General features: G+C 39.5%; 1 protein-coding gene across 2 annotated transcripts in view; it reads left to right on the top strand.

The window, feature by feature from the left end:
• The window catches only part of CCSER1 (coiled-coil serine rich protein 1), a 643,608-nt gene that overhangs the window by 315,341 nt on the left and 305,934 nt on the right, over nucleotides 1-22,333 (top strand). For both annotated transcript variants that reach the window (XM_009634846.1, XM_009634847.1), the window contains exon 7: nucleotides 448-531. In XM_009634846.1, the coding sequence (XP_009633141.1) occupies nucleotides 448-531 (84 nt within the window). The remainder of the gene's footprint in view (nucleotides 1-447; nucleotides 532-22,333) is intronic.

Raw genomic sequence — 22,333 nt, forward strand, 5'->3', positions numbered from 1 at the left:
AAGGGCACTTTACTCTTCCTGTGACTGTCTGTTGTGCTTTCTTTTTCATCCTCTCCAAGATCAAGAGTTCCACAATAAGGCTTCTAAATTGATATTTCTCTAATGTTGTTTTGCATGGGTAAAATTATAACATTTTATAGCCATTCCTTAACTGAAAAGGAATGACCTGATAGGATCTGCAGTAAAAAGGCTTAAAAGATTCAGAAAACAATGAAATGGACTTCTGTGCAGGGAGCTATTCACATTTCTGTGTAATGTCTTTGAATGCATTAATTTGTTTATGCAGCAACTTAGAATATGTTATTGAAAATACCACACATGACAAAGGAGAATTGAGTTTCATTACTTGAATGTAATTATCTCACACTATGTGAAACAGCCTTTTCTTGTCAAGAGCAAAGTAAAAGCGTTAAGCCTATTATAACATCTCTTTTGATGTTTTTGTAGGATGGAATAAAAGATGAATGCTCAGTGCTGAAGCTGCAGCTGAAGGAGAGAGATGAACTCATAGCCCAACTTCGTGAGGAGCTGGTAAGCAGGAGAAGTAATTGGGTTTTGGTTTTTTTTTTTTTTTTTTTTTTTTAAGTTCACTTACCTTATAATGTCACTCATCGAGACCAGAAACTAAAATACAATTTCACGCCCGCTACAGGATAGCTAGCCTAGGGCTATGTTAAACATTCAGATAAACACTGATAACCCTGTCTGTAGATTTCTAGGGACTTGTCAGCCTCTGAAGTGGCTACCATCTAGATGCACTGCTAGTAGGAGTTTCTCTTAAAAGATTGTGTTGACAGTTGTCTTGCAGTATCAAAGAGGCAGAGAAGTAGCACAGCACTGTATGCATATGCCAGAAATCTCGAAGGGCCATGCACATGTCCCGATGAATTGCAAGTGCTGCTCCCATGAGCTGCTTTTCACATCTACAAGATTGTTCAGTAGAAAATGAAATACTTTTTTCTCCATAATAGATGTCTTTAATTTAAATAAAATAATACATATTCTTATGCTTCCTGAACCTTGCCTTTCCTTCCATATTTTTCTTGAGGTAAAAACGTGATATAGCAATTAAACGCCTAAACACATGAAAATGCATTTTATTGTCCTATTAAGACTGTACTAACATTTTAAAATTCCATTTTTGATGGAACATGATTAAAACATGTATATCTTCAGTATTCTTAATTAAAGGAGAGGGATTTTTCCGCCTCCTTGCTCACAAACAGAGAACTTAAAGGCTCTGCAGAGAAAACATGTAGGGTCACTGCATTCAGGAAGACGTTCAGCACGTACATTGCTTCCCTGGAAGCTGCAGGTGTGCAGGCACCTAAGATTTTTTATAAGCACCCTTTGGGAGGTGAGGTTGTTTCCTTAATTAGATCTTAATTATCTGATCTAGCTCAGGGGCTTTTTGTGCCTGTCTCATGCATGGGGGCTAGCTTAGAACTTAGACCTGAATTCATTCTGTCCATCCATTACTGCCTCTTTTATGTACTAACCAAAACCACCTCTATATTTTTACACCAGCACAAAAAGCCAAATTTCAAGTTGCATGGGAAAAATGTAACACTGCTCAAGAATGAAAGATTCCTTTGCTATATTAACATCTGCAAAATAAATACAAGTCATCAATTTTCTTTGTTTTGTATTTGGCTACATTAAGAAATGATGTATTATGTAATTATTATTTAAAATTAAATGACAAAATGGGACACGGGGAACATCAAGCTTCTGCGCAGTCCTGGAGCATTCATTTTATGTCAGTCTAGTTCAGAACATATGCTACTTAACTGGTCGACAATTATGTCATTGTAAAATTATCCTGTATTGATACAGTTAGCTGTAGCTCATTTGCTGTTAACTGTTGTCAAAGTTCACCTGTATGTATGCCAGTTGCAGGAAAAAGGCCCACGGGAAATTTAGTTCTTGTACCTCATAATAGACAGAAAACTGTATTTTCCTAGGGTCATAAAATAAGGATTTCCATATGAGTGAAAGTAAGTATCATGGATGTAATACATGATTAACTGACTTCAGTTTTCATACTCTGGGACTTGCAAAGGAGAGTACAGGTGGGAGTCTTGACACCACATTTAGTCATCTGAAATTAAGTTTTGAGAGGCCTCAACGTATCTCATGTACTTCTGTTGAACTAAATAAAGCCAGATTGGGAGATCACAGAAGCTGGACTTAAGGTTATGAACCCTACTAAAAAAATAGCGGGTGCCCACAAGATTGGAAAAAAGGGTTGTTGTGCAGGAGGTGTGTAATGACCATCAGTGTATTTTTTAATCTTTACTGTGTATTGTCCTGCAGTACTATTTATCTGTAAAAAGTTGGGGCTTTTGTTTGTTTAAGGGTGTGGTGGTGTAAGAGCTGCCAGGATTTCTAGAGCAGCTAGAATTAAAGCGACAAGCTAGTAAAAGAGCTCAGAATAAACACGCTTAACTTGTGCCACAACTGCACATTTTGACAATCTTTGGAAACAAAGCGACTGTATTGCTTTGCCAGCATCCGTGGGACCACTGAACTAAAGTCTACGTATCGAAGGACCTCAGCAATCAAACAGGGGAAGCACCCACTCAGCTTAGGCTTCTCTGAAGTTAGGCAGTGGTGGAGCAGCTCTTTTCAACCACTGTTTTGATCTTAAGCATCTAAAAAGCCCCAGTGTACTTACAGTGAGCCCCTGTTGTTTCCCTCATGCCTGTAACGAGCCTGTACGAGGCTGAGGATGCCACTTGAAGTCCTCTAAGAGCAGCAGAGCTCCAGATCCTCTGGCCATCTTGCACTGCACATCCAGCATCCTCTTCATGGGGGTGACCTAGTGCTGCTCTGTCTTGAGGCACACAAAACCACAGATCTGGAGTTCCCACTGTGGTTTGCTCTGGGGCTTTTTTGCAGGGCCCCAGGCCCTTGGAGAAGGCCCTGCTGCAGCTTTGCTTGCCATCCTGCCAGCTAAGGAAGCTACTTCAGGTGCCAGCAGGCTGTGGCAATCCCCTTTTCGGTGTTTCTCTGCCTTCCCAGCAGGAGCTTCATGTGGCTTGCTCCTTGTTGCTGAGGTGCTTTTAAGGAGCTGCGTACAGTGAACTGTTCAGGGAAAGTAAGCTCTCTCTTTAGAGCTGTTAAAAATTAAGTCAATTTGAAATGATTGCTAGAAAATGCTGATAAAAATCTTTTTCCACATACATAAAATCAGCCAAAAATCATTTCAAAACATGCTTTAATATTCTGAAAATCCTACTGTTATTTATGTATTTGTAAGACCAAATGTTAGGAAAGTGGATGTTTATAAAAGATAAGTAGAATGGTAATTTTTGGCTAATGAAAGTGTATGCATTTTCACTTAGCTACAATATATTGCAAACATAGCACTTGATGGATAACTACCATTTTTATTCTTGTGTCTTAGGGCAACCCATGTTCTGAATGTTGTCATTCTGAATACGGAAACTTAACAGTTGTAAATACAACCTGCCTGTCTTAAAATCTTGGCATCATGATGTTAATTCAGAGACTGGACTTTAACATAAAAATCGATTTTGAATGGGAGCCAGCATCTTGCTTCTTGAGAGATGTATATGAAAGTTGTGTATGAAAGTCCATACTTCAGTTGTGGTTTATTGTTAAGTTAGGTGCCTGGATGTAGATTTAAAACACTTGGTTAATTAGCTTTTCTGCAGAACTCTGCAACTAACCTAAAGTGAACTTTAGGTAAATTTTGACTCTTCAGGAGCTTTTGTTTCTTCCTTTTCTTTAGTTTTTCTAGAGTTTGCTAATTTTCAAATACTTAAAAAAAGTATTTCTGCCACATTATGAAGGTGACCTTTAACAGAGCTGTGGGCGGAAAACATTGATGGAGTCTGAGTGATGAAGCTGCCGAGCACCCAAAACTGTTCTTTCTCCTAATTGCTATCTAGCTCTTGAAGGGAGGAAAGGGTTAACCTTTGAGGAATGAAAACAGGGGTTTAGATGTTCAGCTACAAGACCCACCTACACAAGATACAAACAAAGGAGCAAATAAATAACAACTTAGAAAAGGAGTCTCTCACCATTTTTTTTTTGTATGTTCTCTTTTTAGTGCTAATTTTGGATTGACTGTCCTGGTCACTAGAATTGTGTCTGTCATCTTTGGAGAAATAAATATAGGTAGACAGAGCAGTGGAATTAATTCCTCTTTTTTTCTCTCGTTATCCCCTGAAAAATACCTGTTTCAGGGATTGGAGGTGAGTTTGGCTTTCAAGATGTCAGGCATCCGAAACTGCTCTAAAGCTTTTTGGAAATGGTGAACCTGAGCAGGAACTTAAAATTTGGGTTAAAAGCGTTGCTTTGGATCAGTGCTGTACTTGTTTATGAAAATATCCTCTTAACCAGAAAAATCAAAGAAACAAAGTGAGTCCGTTCTGCAGGGTTTTGTAAAAGGAGTCATTTGCTTGCTCTTGTTCTCTTTTTTTTTTTGCCCTAAAATGAAATAAAATTATTAAAGTCTCAGCTTTCACGGGACACAGAACAATGTTTGAAACCTCAGCTGTCTCCTGCGAAGCTCTACCCTGAAACTGCATCTATGTGTACCTTTTACAAATCAATCTTTTTCCACTACAGTGTAAGCACTTAGGATGACTTTAAGCAGGAAATATTTTCAAGGTATAGTGGCAAAAATAACAGAGTGTTGATTGCACTAACATTTATTCTACTGCTGTCATTGATACAGTAACATTAGCACTGAAAAATGAGCATTAACAACATCATCCTTTCAACCTTGATGTCCCTCTGTAACTTGAGTCGTGTGTTGTCCCATCAAAATGAAAAATGTAATGAGGTGGTTTGGGTGGATTCTGAGTGGAACTGGAGGCAAAATTAGGTCAGGAAATGAATCCCCCTTATAGCCCAGCTGATGGAGGCATTTTTCTGCAGTGGAGGTGGCTCTTTATCAAATGTTAGACTTTTACCTTTATGGAATAGCTAGGTACAGTGCTGGCTAAGGGAGCTTTGGCTCGATCTGTACAAGCTGTAGAAAATAATGCTTTAGGACTAGATATTCTAGAATGAGCTCAGCAAACCAAAACTGCTCTTTTTGTTTGTTTGTTTGTTTTATCTTTGCAAATTGTAAACAAGTTCTACTTCCTTGTCCAAAACCTATGTTAAATTATTTGGCAGGGGGGAGACAAGTTTGTGGTGTTCGGGGTTTCTTTGTTCTTGGTTTTGGGGTGGTTTTTTGTTGAGTTTGTGAGTTTTTCATGGCTTGGGTGTGGTTTTTTTCCCCCCTACATATAGCGTATTCCTGGAGGGCAGAATGATGGCGAGCTTAGCGCTCTCCTGTAGATTGATTTCAGTAATGGGCAATTAGCCAATTGCTGCAGTTTTGAAGTATCACGAAGATGAGTACTTGTTATCCAGCTTTGAAGTGTAACAGAAAGCCTGAGATGCACTTGAATCCTGCTGATGAACTGTTTATGAAAGACACTCAGGTTAACTACATTTCAAAGTGATTTTTGTACTTATGCCAATATAGATGTCTCGAATTGTACAGTCCTAGAATCGCAACTGGTTTTGGCAGGCTAAGAGTGAGATTTGGAAAAATAATGAACTCATGGTGAATACCATTTTTTTTTAATTGTTAGGAATAAGAGATTTTGATTAGTCTACTTTATTTTCAAAATTTTAAAGAAGTCACCCTTGAAATTTTAAAGAAATGAGGTAATTCCTATTTGAAAAGAATAATAATCCTTATATTAAAAAAAAATAAAATTTCTAGATTAGTTTTTACATTGATTACCCACTTGCTCTACATTCTGCTGGATTGTGGTATTATTTTGTTGGCTATTTTATGAAAGGGTATTACAGACCCATGGATGACTTACATAAGAACAGGCAGCTGTAAGTGCTTTCAAATCCTCTTTCTTCCTCATATTTAGGAAACATTAGGAGCAGAAAAGAAATAGATTAGGTGTACTTAAACATTATTAAAGTGTCAGGCTTTTACAGGAGAATTAATTGCACGTATTCCAGAAAAGCCTTATCTGAGTTGTAATTACTCTGAATCAATTCCACGAGACGGACACGGAGTGTGAAAGTGTCGATATCCTATGACACACAATGGGGATTAGGCTCCGATTCCTTGTCTATGCAAGTCCCTTGATGAGAAGCTGCCAGTCAGATAAGATCTTTAATATTCCTTGGCACTTGTGGAGGTAATTCTGCATATGAGTTGAAGTCCCTATCGCAAACCATTGTCATATTGTAGTGCTTGGCATAGATAAACGATTATGTCATTGGCATAGAGTAATGTCTTCCTGGTCTTACTGAGATTCTGCTCCGGAGTATTTCATAAAAATAACACTGCAGAAACGAGCAAATCTGAAATACAAAATTTGTCCAATGTCTCCCTTGAGATACAGTCTGAGGCTCACACTCCTTTAATAATAATGCACTGCGTATGCTTGTCTTTGGCAGCAGTGTCACTTGTAGGCTGCTGGCTTCACGTGACGTGTAGCATTGTACTGACAGCTCTTTTAGTACAAACAGGCAAATATGGTCTTGCCTTACTCTGAAATCTAAGAGATCTTCAGTTTTTGGTTTATGTGAAAGCAAAAAAATAGGTCTCAATGTCACTGTTCCTGTTTTTATTTTTTTTTTAACCCACTTGAATTAACCAATTTTAACTCTAATGAAGATATAGATACCGAACTACAGATCAATTTTAGGACAAATGGAAATGGCAGTGTCTTGGAGGTGTGATGATAAGGAAGACTTTGCATGTTGCAGTTCACTGGCTTTGTAGATGATACATACCTTCTGACCGACACATGTTTTTAGAGATTCAAATTTCTACTTAAGTGAATGATGGTAGACTATGGTATATTATGTTTCCTTTGTAGCACCATATAATATACTGTTTGTTTTATACCACGATTGTGTCAAGGTCAAACTAAAGCATTAACCCATGTTCCTGGAGCTCTATGGAGCTAAGCTGCTATGCCTTGCCCAAGGGGTTGACTGGAGCAGTCCTCACCTGACTTGCAAAGGGAGTTTTCATGGTGCGAAACAGGATTTGTACCAAGGCTCGCTGGGTAACTGAGGTAAAGGAAAAGCTATGCTGTGCTGTAAGTGATAGGAATAAAGGATATGAGGAAAGCAGCAGAGAGCCAGTGTGATTTTTTTGTATAGCTTTGCTTGTAATCCTGGATATTTTTAAAATTCAGTTTGTGTTTTTCATGTATACATACCCATGTGCACACACACATATATAAATAGGTATACAGAAATATGTATGCATAGATACACAGAAACGTGCACGCATTCACACACACGTACATGCTGTCTCTCTTATTCAGTATGCTTCCTGGTAGTTACTTTCCACTCAAGAATTGCTAACCTTTTTCTGATAAGGTTATAGAAGAAAAGTTGGCTAAAAATATGGAAATTTACTGTTGCTTGACATGGCCCTATATTCCTGATATTGGATAAATTCTCAGAGTAGTACTTAAGATTTTGGCTTGCGTGAAAATGACTGCTGTCAGTATCATCTAGCAACATGCTACTGCATTATGTCTGTTTATAAGAGCAAAAAGAGAAGTAATGTTGCTTAAGAACAAATACACATATGCTGGAAAGATTGTTTTGCTTATTAAGATCAGCAGTTTAATTTGTATGACTTCACTGCTTCAGTATGTTGCTAAAGGCATCTGTGTGACATAATTTTTGCTGCAGTCATCTGATACGGATGAGTCTCAGATTAATAAATGCTTTATCCTTAGCTCTGCACAGCAATGTTTAATGGATCAACTGGCACTGTTGCTTCTTCCAATAATTAATTTTCTGGTTGGAGAAATATTTTTGCTTTTGAAGACGTGGGGATGTCTGTCTGTGCAATTCACTAGGGATCTAGTACAAGAATAACATTTTAGCTTCCCCCCCGCCCAGTTATAATTTAGTGTCTTGTCCAGTTTTCTTTCCTGTGCCTGGGCACGATTCACAGAAAAGTCTGTAAATGCATATTGGTATAGCAAACGTCACAAATGAAGAATCATCCATATTTGAATAGCAAAATATTATGTTTACATTCCAGTGAAGTTCTGTAAGGAAACAGTGTTATTGGTTTTCATCCTTATTTTTTTATAATTTTGCTGAATGTTTTTTGCTTCACTCACAGTATATTCCAGCATTTAAAGACATTAAATATTTTTGTCCATAAATTAGACTTTAGAAAGAAAAATAGTAAACAATTATTTGTAAATACTTTGTTGTAAGGACCGGGAAACTCTTCTTAAGAGGCTAAAAAGCTGAACTGCAATCTCTGTCCTTTCCTAAATAAATAACCTAACACAAAATTAGCTGTATTAAAATATTTGTTAGATGTCACTAATATTGCTTCACAGAAACTGACGCCATAGCTTCTCTCCAAGTTTTGTATGGGTTTTTTTGTCATTCTCTTATTACTTAATTTCAGTTTATATATAAGGGTAAAAGTCATTTGAGGTACAAGAGATTTAAGAGTTTTCATTTAATCTCTGTTTCGAGACTGAACACCTTACCGAAGATACTTTTTATACTATGGCATCATGAACATTGCATGGTTCAAAGGGTGCTCAAACACTTCTTCGGGTGCTCTGCTTTCTTTGAGAGACGGTCTTTAGAGATTTTAAGTTGTGTTAGAGCTGGGACATGTATGTGGAGTTTTACTGTAAATTTCATAGCAGGTTCTGCTGTATACCCAGTTCATCTCTGTAAAGTCTTAGCTCCGAAATTTGGAATGTATTTCTATTCTGTCCTTTTCCTTTTGTATTTTGGCTCCTCTGATAGTTTATCTGGATGAGCTTTTTATATACTCCTTTGTATCTTGATTTAGAAGAAGATAAAAAGGTACTATAGGGTCATCATCAGAAAATCAAATAACAAACAATGATCTTAATGACTTTTAACCATACATTGCATTTAAATTACAAGGAGAAGAAAATAGCTACTGCTTAATAGTAAATTAACGTAATCTCCCACATTATACATTTATTTGGTTTGTCTGGGGTATTCAGTTCTGAATGAGGTTGTTCTGTATGGCTAGTAAAATAAAAGCAACAAAGTGTTTCTTACTATTCTTTCAGTTCAGAATATAGAGTGAAAATATATCTTTCTGGATTTGGTTGGGGTTTTTTCAGAGCTGTTGTTTATGAATTATTCAGTATGTTTGAAATGTATTTAACATATTTTGGAGTTTTCTAGTAATAATGAAAGACATTTATCTTTACATTTCCCAATTTGACTTACAGATGATATTATTTTTCTCAAAGGGAGCTCTCCTGATTTACCAGAAGAGTAATAGAGTTTGCAGGTTGTAGTATTTATCAGAATTCACCGATTATCAACACAGGACTTTGTAAAACCAGACTTTCTCACAGTGTGATATTTGTGTTCCAGCTTACAAATGAGGGCTTCACCAAACAGTGCTAGCTGTGCAATAGGATGCTGTATTATTATGGTTTTGAGAAGAACAGGCAGAGCTATTGTACTAGTAGTATGGTGATGAGAAGGAAGAAAAATAAACTGTCTTTATGTGAACTTGCTTCGGTGTGGTTGGTGTGCTTGTGGATGAGTTCAGGTTAATAGGCTGGAAAAATAAAAAGTGGTGCAATTAAAGGATGATCTAAAGCAGTGGGAGAGCTCATTTTATTTTTCAGCTGAACTGCCTGTTTATCATGTTACTTTCAATAGTAGGGTGATAGATTCTGAGGGGAAGGGTGGTATAGGGAGGACTGGGGACTTTTAAATTGTCCCCAGACCCACCTTTTAAGACCACTGCAAACATAGATGTACTTAGCCTATAGAACTTGCTGTGCAAGTGATCCTCCCTCACTTAGCCAGTGTGAATAAGGAAGCTTAGACCAGTTTCTGGAATCTTGTAGAATTTATTTTGTTGCGTCTTGTTTAATTTATGGAAATGGAATTCAGTTCTTAAGGGACAAAAGGGACAAAGATGTTTGGTTGTTGTTTTTTTTCCTCCGTTCAGTTCAGAACCACTGGGATGATGTGGTTCATCAGCTCCTTTCTCTCTACCCTCTCTATTCCTTCTTTCTACTAGAGAAGTTTAAGACATCTTCTCTAGTACTATTTGATCTTTATTTGTCAAATCAGAGTTAGTAACATATGTCTCTCTTAATTTTTAAAGTTAAAATTCATGGACCGTTCTGCTTAGCCAGCAAAATTTAAGTAGTAGCCAAGTAGAAAGCTTCTTTCCCATATTTATTACCAAAAATCTGTTATTCTGCAGAATAATGTAAAAAGATTAAGGGGTGGGGGAGAGAGTATGCTAGTTCTTAACCAGTAAGGCGACAATTAACTGGGAAGTGCCAAATATACGTAAGCTTTAGGGGATCAGGAAGCTGCATGTTGCATGCACATCCAGTTATCTGTTCATCTGTGTAGAAAGGAAGAACCCTAAAAGAGTGGCAAAGCCAGGGTTGTCTTTAATAATTCCTAGAATCAGCATTGAAACATGTCTGCAGAAGAGGGGGGGTCTTATGATTTTTTCTTAATTCCATTTCAGCTTTTTTTTTTTTCCTTTTAAATTAATTTTGTTCATTTACTGTCATTATTAATGAGTTGTTAAAACCTCCTATATACATGAAGTCCCTAATAGGGAGTTTAATGAAATAGGGAGACTGGTCTGATAAGGAACAAATAAAATTCAGCACAAAAAGAAGTAGATACAGCAGAGGCCTGGCAGTGACCAGGTTGCCAGAGAGTTGTTGATACAGACAGTCAATTGAATTGCAATTCTGCCTATGAGTGGTGCTGAACTCCAAATGTTTTAAGTTTGGGCTATTCCATCTTTTCCCATGCACTGTTTGCTCAATTACTGTGTTCAGTTGAATATGAATCCCTATCCAAAGCCTACTGAGATAAAAACTAACATAAAATAAAACCCAACCATTGCCCTGTAAGACCAGTTGCAGAACATAATAGATAGAAACATAAGGTCATTTATTAGTTCTCACATCTTCCAGCAGGCAAATTCTAAAGTTGAAGTCATCTGATGTTCATTTTTTTACCTCTCTGTCATCCCACTATTTATTGGAACACTGTACTGTATAGTTACTAATATTCTGTATGTGTTAGCATAGAGGCTGGAAATAGCGTTTCAAAAATGTACCAGAACGCCACATGCAAATAAAACCCGTGTGTAGCCTACCAGGCAAACTTATTAGTAGAGACTACTAGAACGAAAGCAGATAACTTAAAATGATGGGTAATTTAGGTGAGAAGGACCTCAGGGATGCTCTAGTCCTACCTCCTGGCTCAAAGCAGGGCTCAGTGCAGAGTTAGACCAGGTTGTTCAGGGCCTTTTCTAGCCACGTGTTGAAATTCTCCAGGGTCGGAGACTCTGCAGCCTCCTTGGACAACCTGTCTAACCAGTCCTGTGAAGAATTTTTTTTTTTCTTGTGTCCAGTAGGAGCTCCTCTCTGTGCCCATCTGAGAAGGATCTGGCTGCTGCTTCTCCATACCCTCTTCTACAGTGGAAGAGAACAGATAGATCCCCCTTTAGCCTTCCCTTCTTCAGGCTAAACAAACCCAGTTCTGTTAGCCTCTCCTGGTATGTGATTTGATCTACCATCTTAAGTGGCCTGCACTCTTTCCAGTTTGCATCCACCTCTCATACTGGGGCCCCCAGAACTGTGTGTCATTTTTGGATGCAGCCTCCACAGCACTGATGAGAGGGGGAAAAACCAGTTCCAGGCATTTGCTGGTTGTGTCCCTGGCATGGTAGCCCAGTGTGCTGTTAAACTTCTAGTCCTGCAGTCTGAGCATAAATCGTATTATTATTCAATAACATAATCAAATTCCATTATAATCTAATTATTATTTACATTTTTGTATTTAAGGAGCACTGGGCTAATTGAAAAGATGATTCTCCCATGTGGGTGTTATCCAAAAATCTAGCTAGTTATCAGACTTCTAGCATGTCTTCTGATGACATCAAATGTCAAACCTCTCTTTAGGAACTTATTATTTAAGAAACTGTAAAATATGGATTCAGGTAAGGATGGGGAATTGAGACCATGTGTGATGTATCACTGAATAATATTTTCCTATTAGTGGATAAGGTGCAGCTATTGGTTTTTCACTTGGGAAAGAGGCCCGAAATCCAGGTTAATGTTTAACTGTAAGATTGAGGCATGAACATCTTTCAGAAACGATCATCGCAAACACCACCTCTTCTACCAGATGCCATAGTGTTCCCTTCTCTAAATAGATTCATGTGCTTAAAAATAAATGAAAAAACCACAGAAAAAGGAAAACTCAAGACAGGCCTGTATTCTCCTGTATGTACTGCTTTGCCTGTGGAAGGGGTTAAAAGTACAACATATTATGACTGTTGGGTATACTGCTAAGTAAAATGGAATAAAGCACTTCTGTTTGCTGTCAGAGTCTGTTTGGAAATATAAATAAGCCCTAATAGTACAGGGCTTATTCTTTCATGCAAATGAGTTCAATATTAAGATCTGCTTTAAAAAAACACCTTATGAAATGATCAGTGGCGTGTCAGAAAATTTGAATAAAGAGGGATTAAATAATGAGAATGGGATTCTGCTTCAGTAAAACATACATCAGTTGTATTGATTTGGTATTTGTGCAAATTTTAATTACAATTGTATTTTTAGCTCTATTTAGCCATCCAGAGGGTGATTTGGTGGTATAGATGCCTGCCAAGCAGGTGCAGGATTCAGCTTGTTTTGCATAAGTTAGTAATTCATCTAAAAGATAGTAAGGGCTTTGACTCACTGTGGGTTTGAGCTGGATTTGATTTGATGAGTTACAGGTGAAAGACTTTGGTGTTTCTGCTGTCTAGTATTCTTCCTATTAAAATGTGAGGAACTTACCCATGGAGAAGCATTTGGGTTGCGGTGTGGGGTTTTTTGGGGGTGGGGTGGGTGTTTATGTTTCTCCACCCCCCTTCTTTCTGTCTTTTAAGTCCAAAAAGGCTGATGAACATCAACTTGATTTTTCTTAAGCAAGGACTCTAACAGCAAGTTTGAGTAATTCAAACGAACTCCACATTGAGGGCAAGCACTATAAATTAATATCCTAACAACACACTTGTATTTTCATATCTAAAAAATAAAAAACCTCTAAATGGACACTGGCCTTTGGAATAACCACACAAAAGCCTAGTAGAAAGTGTCCTGTAGAGCTGAGAATCCACACTGCATCTGTTTTAAATCTTCAAAATAGAATATATCTTTAAGGAAATAGGATATATTTTTAAGAATAAGACTTTTAAGAAAGTTAATGTTCAGAAAAATAGTTTTCATGTTGAGGACATGTAACAGTATTTAATTGAAGTAGATGAAATAATAAAAAAGATAAGAAGGAGGAAGGGGAGTACTGTATGAGTGATTACAGCTCAGAATTTCAGCACTACACATAACTCAGATGAGCAGCAGGCTCAAGTTGCCCCCTGGTGTACCAACTAGATGTTTCTGTGCTTTGTCACAGTGAAACCAGGATACAACTACTTCTTAATTATTCTTCCTTCTCAAAATAAGACACTGAATGAAGGCTTATGGGATCTCTTTCCAGAACAGTTATTCTCACTTTTTTCCACAGCTTTGACCAATACAATTTGTAAAATTTGTAGACTGTGGTTGACATTGCTTTTATTTTTACTGTTTTATTCAGTATGCATAGGTAGGCATGCATGCACTGCTCAAAAAAAATTTTGTTAATGGTTATGTCTTGCTGTTATTTTTGTGATCGGTATCATCTATTTGTGCAGAATGCTTTGTAGTTTAATCATTTTATGACTTGGCATAACATAATTAATAGAAAGGTCACCCCATGCTACTAGAAGTTTGTTTAGAAAAGTAAGGAAGTTATTTGCCTCTCCCTGGAGGATTTGCTGCCCAGGTAGCTGCTAGTTCACAGGAAGAGGCTTTTCTGTAAGGTAACTTTTGGAATGCTTTTCAGGCTCTTATGTATACTTACACTAGTGTGCACTAAAAGTGTCAACGTAAAATGTTAATAAAAGTTTGCTCATTGAATTTGTTGAACATCTCTTCATAACTGTATTGTACCATATGTCTAACTTATGGAACAGCATCTTTAAAGGGGTCTTAAGGGCCTCACATTTACAGGTTATGTGAGTTTAGCTCTGTGAATGCCTCAGTGTTTCTTGATCAGCTTTCTTGGTAATTACTTCAGGCTGCAGAATTGGAAATGTTTATTGGTGAAGAATGTTAAAGAAGTGTCAAACCCAGTTACTTAACATTTTGTTTTCAGAGAGCTCTATTAATCATTAGCATCCCTCTTTGGTGGTAGAATCCTTGTACTTGTGTACACTGATGTGAGTAAATAAAACAGAATAATAATCCAGAGCCTTGTAATGTTGCTAGTCTCCCACTAGGCACTCAGTGAAGTGAAGTAGTTCCTGAACTGTAGTTTAAATAATGCTATACTTCTCAGAAGGCATGGTAGTAGAATGTTATACTTATGACTAATTAATGCAATTGAAAATGATCATGTACAAGGAGACATCTTTCACAGCTCATCTGTTTTTATGCTAAAATAAGTGAAAATAACTACCCTTTTTTCTGTGGAATGTTGGCTGCTTTGGCTTTTCATATGTAATTATTGTGAGAGAATTGCATGGGCAGGCTTATGCATGGTTCTTTGACGTTGAAAAAAAAATAGCGTTTAACAGTCCTATTGTCAGCTGTACATCAACGTGCACATTGGACTTGATTCCCCATGGTGTCTGCTTTAAACTTAAATGCAGTATAGAAAACAGGTTGATAGCATCCCATTCATGTTTTAGGGGTAGAGCCATGTAATCTCGTATTCCAATGTAGGACTTGAAGTAATAAAGCAGTCTTTTTCTCATTCCCTTGTGCCAGTCCCAGAGCAGCTGTTTTCTGTTTCTTTCACAAGGTTGGGAAGCACCTTAAATTGTGCCATGAAAGCTCTCATGTGTAGGCTTCGTTCCTGGCAACTGTTTTTGGTTGCATTGATACCCACATATGTTGTTTAGCAGAGGCAAGAAGCCTTTTAAAAAAAATAGGCAAATAAACAACAAATTCTAAGTGAGAGCTTGTCTACCATAATCACAATTAAGCCATTTTATAATGTATTTAAAAAAAAAAAAGTGATTTTTTGTGACTTAGGTTTTTCTCTGCAAAACTTCATTGTGAAATGCTAAGAGGAAAGAAAGCTCTAATTTCTGCTCATGATGATTTATCTGTCAGTAAGGGCTAGGTCTTTAATGGGCTCGCGTAAGTGTAGTTACTTGATGTGCTGACGAGCTTTGCTGATTTACAGCAAGTCCTGTCATTGTATGCCTAGAGGGGAAAAGTGTAAGTATCCATTTTGTAGGAGAATAATAGAATGCTTCATTTACTTAATAACATGCTTTTGATGGACAGGTATATTAATGTAATACCTCGCATGTAAAGATTGTTGGCAGCTCCGTCATTCATTAGATCAGATAGTCTTTTGATTTAAAGATGATGTGTGTACTGCATTGGAAACAGAAGAGTGCAAAAAAGGCCAGTGTTAACTAAGTTGCATGTCTCCCTTTGATTAATGGTGTGACCTCCTTAACCAAATAACCAACAGAAGAAGGTGTTATTTTTAACATCACACTGGAAATAAAGAAAGGAGAAGGTTGACAATGCCATATGCCATCTCACACTTACAATCTTCCCCCTTATCTGTATAGAAAATTGAAAGCTAATCTTTCTGAAGCGAAATAGCAATGGTGTCTCTCAGGCTTCATGTGGTAAAAATGAAGAAAACAAGAGAATAATTTTGAAGGTTTAGTAATTCTTTTTGTTTTCTGAGACTTTTCTGGTTTATGGTAGCTGATGCACACAATAGCAGCTATAGGAGTGCAATCTCAAAATCAACCAGAATGGCAGATGGCCTTTAGGGGAGATTTGAAAAAATTGTGCTTGAATGCTAGAGAAAATTTCTCTTCTATTCACAAGGTCATCTGTTGGAGGTGATTATTACTGTCCTTTTCACTGCAACTGCTGTGAATCCTGTAATATTTTTGTCACCAAGAGAAATCAGAAATGCATTAAAACACATCTAAGCCTTAATGAAACTTAGGTAGGAAATGACTTTGAGTGTTTTTTAGGCACTAGCGTCAGCTTAAAGGGATGTTTCAGTTGTACTGGAAAAAAGGTTTTACCAAGTTGCAATATGTTACCTTTGACAGAGAAGTTGCCAAAAAGCTGCATATGGTATGAGATTTGTTTTTGTGAAAAGAAATTGGACACTGCTTTTATTGCCGATTGTCTTGGTGATGAGATAGTAGAATTACCTATATTTATGTCCGCCCAGGCTCTTTAATTTCATAAGAATGAAAGAACGTACATTTGTGCTCTTCCGCATCTCTCACTTTCCATGGTCATCCAAAGGAGGCTCACCCTACCAAAACTGTATTATTGTCTTCATGAATTTGGTAGACTACAAGGTTATTGTGTTTAATAAATAAATAAATAAATATTTTCTCTTGGGGCAGAGACAGTTAGAAGACTAGGAGCAGAGCACAGTTTTATAGTTTAATAGACAGGGCATTTTTTGTATATATACAGAATATACTGTAATGAGCACCTAGAGAGATATAAAGCTAGCTTTGCAAGGAGAGATCTGCAACATGGTGTCACAGGGGTTTAAAACAGTACATTACACTTTAAGCTTTAGAAGATGGAGTTCCAAATGATCATCTGAGAAGCCCCTACAGTCTATTTAACACAAGTTTTTTTTTATTCATTCTTGAAGTATGGCTGAACATACCATGCCATTCAGGCCATTCTTTTAAAATACTAGTAAAAATAATGGTAAACTCAGTTTAAACCACTGTGGGGACCTCTCTTCTTCTGCAGGAATGAAAGTTCAGCAGTTCTAGGCTTCGTGTGCATTTCCACAAGGGTTTAATACTTTTCTGCACATGAAAGTGAAAAGTTTTTTTTTTTTTCTCCCTGGTGTCAAGATACTTAAATTCTAAAAATTTTTCTTAATATCCAATCTAAACCTCCCCTGGTGCAACTGGACATCATTTCCTTTTGTCTTCTTGCTTGCTACTTGGGTGAAGAGACTGACACCCACCTTGCTCCAACCTCCTGCCAGGCAGTTGTAGAGAGTGATAAGTTCTCCCCTCAGCCTCCTTTTCTCCAGGCTAAACAACCCCAGTTCCCTCAGCTGCTCCTCATAAGACTTGTGCTCCAGACCCTTCAGACCCTTCACCAACTTTGTTGCTGTTCTTTGGACACATTCCAGCACTTCAATGACTTTTTTTTTTTTTTGTAGTGAGGGGCCCAATGCTGAAAACTGTATTTGAGGTGCAGCCTTACTGGTGCCGAGTACAGGGGGACAATCAATTCCCTAGCCCTACTGGCCACACTGTTTCTGATACAAGCCACCTGGGCACACTGCTGGCTCATACTCAGATGGCTGTTGACCAACACCTCCAGGTCTTTTTTCCCCAAGCAGCTTTCCAGACACTCTTCCCCAAGCCTGTAGCTTTCCTTGCACAGGGTTGTTGTGACCCAAGTGCAGGACCTGGCACTCAGCTATGTTGAATCTCGTACAATTGGCCTCAATCCCTTCCTACCCTCAAGTAGGTCAACATTCCTGCCCAGCTTGGTGTCATCTGCAAACTAACTGAGGGTGCACTTGATCCCCTCATCCAGATCATTGATAAAGATGTTAAACAGAATTGGTCCCAACACTGAGCCCTGGGGAGCACTGCTTGTGACTGGTTGCCAACCGGATTTAACTCCATTCACCACCACCCTTTGGGCCTGGCCATCCAGACAGTAATTTACCCAGCAAAGAGTATGCCCATCCAAGCCATGGGCAGCCAGTTTCTCCAGGAGAATGCTGTCTGAAATGGTGTCAAAGAATTTACTAAAGTCTAGGTAGACACCATACACAGTCTTTCCCTCATCTACTAAGCGGATTGTCTTGTCACAAGAGGAGGTCAGGTTAGTCAAGCAGGACCTGCCCTCCATGAACCCATGCTGACTGGGCCTGATCACCTGCTTGTCCTCTACATGCCACATGATGGCACTCAAGATGATCTCCTCCATTAATCTTCCTTGGCACTGAGGTCAGACTGACAGGCCTGTAGTTCCCAAGATCCTCCTTCTGGTCTTTCCTGTAGATGGGCATCATGTTTGCTAACCTAGCAGTCAGCAGGGAGCTGCCTGGTTAGCCAGGACTCCTGATAAAGAATGTAAAGTGGCTTGCTGAGCACTTCTGCCAGCTCCTTCAGTACCCTTTGGTGGATCTCATATGGCCCCATAGATGTCTGTGTTTCAGTGGTGTAGCAGGTCGCTAACCATTTCCCCTTGGATGATGGCATCTTCGTTCTGCTCCCCATCTTCCAGCTCAGGGAGCTGGGTACCTCAAGAACAATGGGTCTGACTATTGAAGACTGAGGCAAAGAAGGCATTGAATACCTCAACCTTTTCCTCATCTTTTGTCACTAAGTTTCCCCCTGCATCCAATAAAGGATTTTGGACATTCTTCAAGAAGGAAATCTGAAAGGCACAGGAGCAGGCTATTCCCTGATGACCCAGCAGAGAAGAGCAGCAGCCTGGCTGAACAGAGAGCTCTGGTCCGGAACTCAGGGGAAAACCAGAGTTTATGACCTTTGGAAGAAGGGGCAGGCAACTCAGGAGGACTACAAGGATGTCATGAGGCTATGCAAGGAGAAAATTAGAAGGGCTAAAGCCCAACTAGAACTTAATCTGGCTACTGCCATAAAAGACAATAAACAATGTTTCTATTTTCTCTGCCTGCAAACAAGAAGTCCAGTTGGGTGCCTTCCCTGCTCGGCTCACTCACCAGCTGTGTCAGGAACTTTTCTTCCACACACTCCAGGCACCTCCTAGACTGTTTCCTCTCTGCTGTATTGGATTTCCAGCAGACATCTGGTAGATTGAATCCCCCACAAGAACAAGGGCTAGTGATTGTGAGACTTCTCCCAGCTGCTTATACAATATTTTATCTGTCTCTGTCCTGGTTGGGTGGTCTGTAACAGACTCCCACCATGATATGCACCTTGTTGGCCTTTCCCCGACCCCCATCCGCTCCCCGGTTCGATGAGTTTATAGCCATCCATTGCAGCATTCCAGTTGTGCGAGTCATCCCACCATGTTTCTGTGATGGCAACTACATCATAGTTCTGCTGCACAGTGGCTTCCAGCTCCTCCTGTTTGTTTCCTGTGCTGTAGGCATTGGAGCAGATGCACTTTACTTGGGCTATTGATCCTGCAGCCTTTTTGGGGGGGAGAAGCCCTAATTCTACGTGACCATCCTCAGGCACTTCTGTGGTGTCTAATGTAGGAATAACCCTTGTATCTTTGCTGCTGCATGGATGTCCATTCCCTATCTCCTCTGAGACAGCAGACCAAAGGACCTTGCTAGCACATCGTGCCTCAAACATTGGCATGCTGCCCCTAGGCTTATCTCCAGCAAGCCTGGTTTTATCCCTTTCCCCCCTCAAGTCTAGTTTAAAGCTCTTTCAATGAGCCCTGCTACCTCCTGTGCAAAGATCCATTTCCCCCTTTGAGACAGGTGTACCTCATCTGTTGCCAGCTGGCCTGGTGTTGTATAAACTGACCCATGGTCAAGAAAACCCAAATTCTACAGATCAGTGCCAGGCTCGGAGCCAGGTATTGATCTGTTGGCTCTTCCTGTTCCTTCTCTCATCATTCCCTGAAACTTGTACTCCTGACCCAAGGCCTTGAAGTCTCTCTTGATTGCCCTCAGACTTCTTGTTGCAACCTGAAAAATGCCTACCTGAAAAATAAGTAATGGATAGTAATCTGAGGGTCATACCAGAGTAGGAAGCTTTCTCTTCACACCTTTAACCTGGGCCCCAGGGAGGCAGCAGACTTGCCTAAGAAGTGGGTCTGGTCTGTATATTGAGCCTTCTGTTCCCCCCGGGAGAGAGTTTCCTGTGGCAATGACTTAATGGAAGTGGTTTTGATGCAGGGTGTAGGCAGACTTAACATTGGTGTCACCTCCAGGCTAGATGAACCATCATCATTGTTATTGTTTGGTTCCACTTGCAGAACCTCATTTCTATTGTACAAGGGCACCTGGGAAGGTGGGGCACAGAGGAGACTCACCAGCTGCACCAGGCAGGAGTTTGTCACCATTGCCCACTGTCCCTTAAGTCACTGTCTCCAGCCAGGCGGAGAGAGGATAGGGAATCATGTGTCCTGTCTGCCTGTTGGGCCTGTCTCAGGGAAGGTAGGGTGTGATTCCAGTAGCCTGCCTGCCTCTGTCACACTCCCTGATAGTCCTCAACCTACTCACTTCCTCCTGGAGCTCTGTCACTAAGCAGAGGAGCATCTATCCCTGGGCACACCTCCCACAGGCGTGCTCACTGCTGTGGTCCCTTACTGGCGTGAGTAGGGCACAACCTGACACCTGGGGGGCAGCGTGTCCCCACTTGCGTCCATCGTGGTGGATGCAGAGTTTAGAGAGGCCATGGTTTTCTGCCAGGGGGATACCATTGCTCCCTGGTTGAGCGGGCAGAGCTTCAATGCCTTCGTGCATGCCTTTCCACATGTTTTGCTGCTTTTCAGTGGCTGCGAATCCCTGAAAGATACACAGGTTGCAAGTGCAAAAATCATTATTCCTCTCTTACAGTGCCTAATCAGTTTATAAAAATCCTGCTAGTCCTATTATTGTAGCATTTATGCCATTGTGATATCATCAGCGTAGATCTAAAGAGAATATGGGATCTTGAATGCAGGGTGATAGCATAAAATTTTGCTGTTAATGAATGAACTAGCACAGAATTCATTTAATTCTCTCTGATTATCTCTGAATGATTCATCATATTAAAAACCTCTGCGGTTCTACAATTTCAAACAAGCAGATACCAGTCACTTCTAGAAGTTGATGACAAAATTTCTGTTATGTTTGATTAGGTCAGATTTGTCCTATGTGATTATGGATACAAAGAAAACAGATTTGCTCTGGAAGAGGTTTATGCTGCTATTTCGTGATGATTATTGGGCTTTGCTCCCATTTAAACTCCATTTCCTGCAGATAGCTCTGTCTTCTGTCTCACTGAATGTGGTTTCTCATTGTACATTTCCTCTAAATATGTTGACTCAATGGATCTTTTGTATCTCTATTCTGTTTACATCTCTCAAAAGTTCAAAGCCAAAATCTGATTTCTGTATTTATACTGAGTGATGCTTACTTCCAAAATTAATACTATGTGCAGAGTATGTTGCTATACAGAATGTGTTCAAATTATAAGGAACAATAACTGTCCTGGTTTCGGCTGGGATAGAGTTAATTTTCTTCATAGTAGCTAGCATAGTGCTGTGTTTTGGATTTAGTACCAGAAGAATGTTGATAACACACTGATGTTTTCAGTTGTTGCCAAGTAGTGCTCAGTCTACTCAAGGACTTTCTTGAGCTTCTCCTGCTCGGCCAGGTGCATAACAAGCTGGGAGTACAGCACAGTTAGGACAGCTAACCCAAACTGTCCAAAGAGCTATTCCGTACCATATAACGTCATGCTAGGGGGGGTTAGTTGGTCGGTCAGTTGCGGGGAGACTGCTCGCGGCTCGGGGACTGCTCGCGGCTCGGGACAGGCTGGGCATCGGTTGGCGGGTGGTGAGCAATTGCATTGTGCGTCATTCATTTTGTATGTTCTGTATATTCTGTTATCATTCTCATTGTTACTATTATTATTATTTTCTCTTATTAAACTGTCTTAATCTCAGCCCTCGGCTCTAACCTTTTATTTTCTTCCCGATTCTCTCCCCCATCCCACTGAGGGAGGAGGGGAGTGAGCGAGCAGCTGCATGGTGCTTAGTTGCCAGCCAGGTTAAACCACAACAATAATGAAAGCAAACCAAAGCCTTGAATAGCTGAACATTGCTTAGTTCTGACGGGATACTTAAAAAATGAGACGTCCAAGTGTAAAGGTCTGTCTTCAATCTTTAAGTTGCAAAGTGAACAATATCTTTAAGATAAAGCACAATAATTTTAGGGAAGTCATTGAGCCTCTCACAGGCATTATATTTACCAGAAGTTAGGGGAAATGAGGCATCTGGTAGTTAGGTTTATTCCACTTGGGTAACTTGGACTAAATCTCCAGGCACCTGAAGAGCTCTATTGAAAGTCTGGCTCTTACTGTATTATTCTCCGCTCTGGAATGGGAGGTCACACTCTAGAAAGGTTTTGCTAAATCCGTGACCACTTTCTCAAACATAAGAAAGCTTCAATTATGAAGAAAGTGAAATCACTTGTGTGTTAGTAATGAGCAAGACAGTCGTGTCCTAAATGCTGTGCATATTGCTTATAA

This window comes from Egretta garzetta, unplaced genomic scaffold (assembly GCF_000687185.1).
Source record: "Egretta garzetta isolate BGI_Z169 unplaced genomic scaffold, ASM68718v1 scaffold32, whole genome shotgun sequence".
NCBI classification, from domain to species: Eukaryota; Metazoa; Chordata; class Aves; order Pelecaniformes; family Ardeidae; genus Egretta; species Egretta garzetta.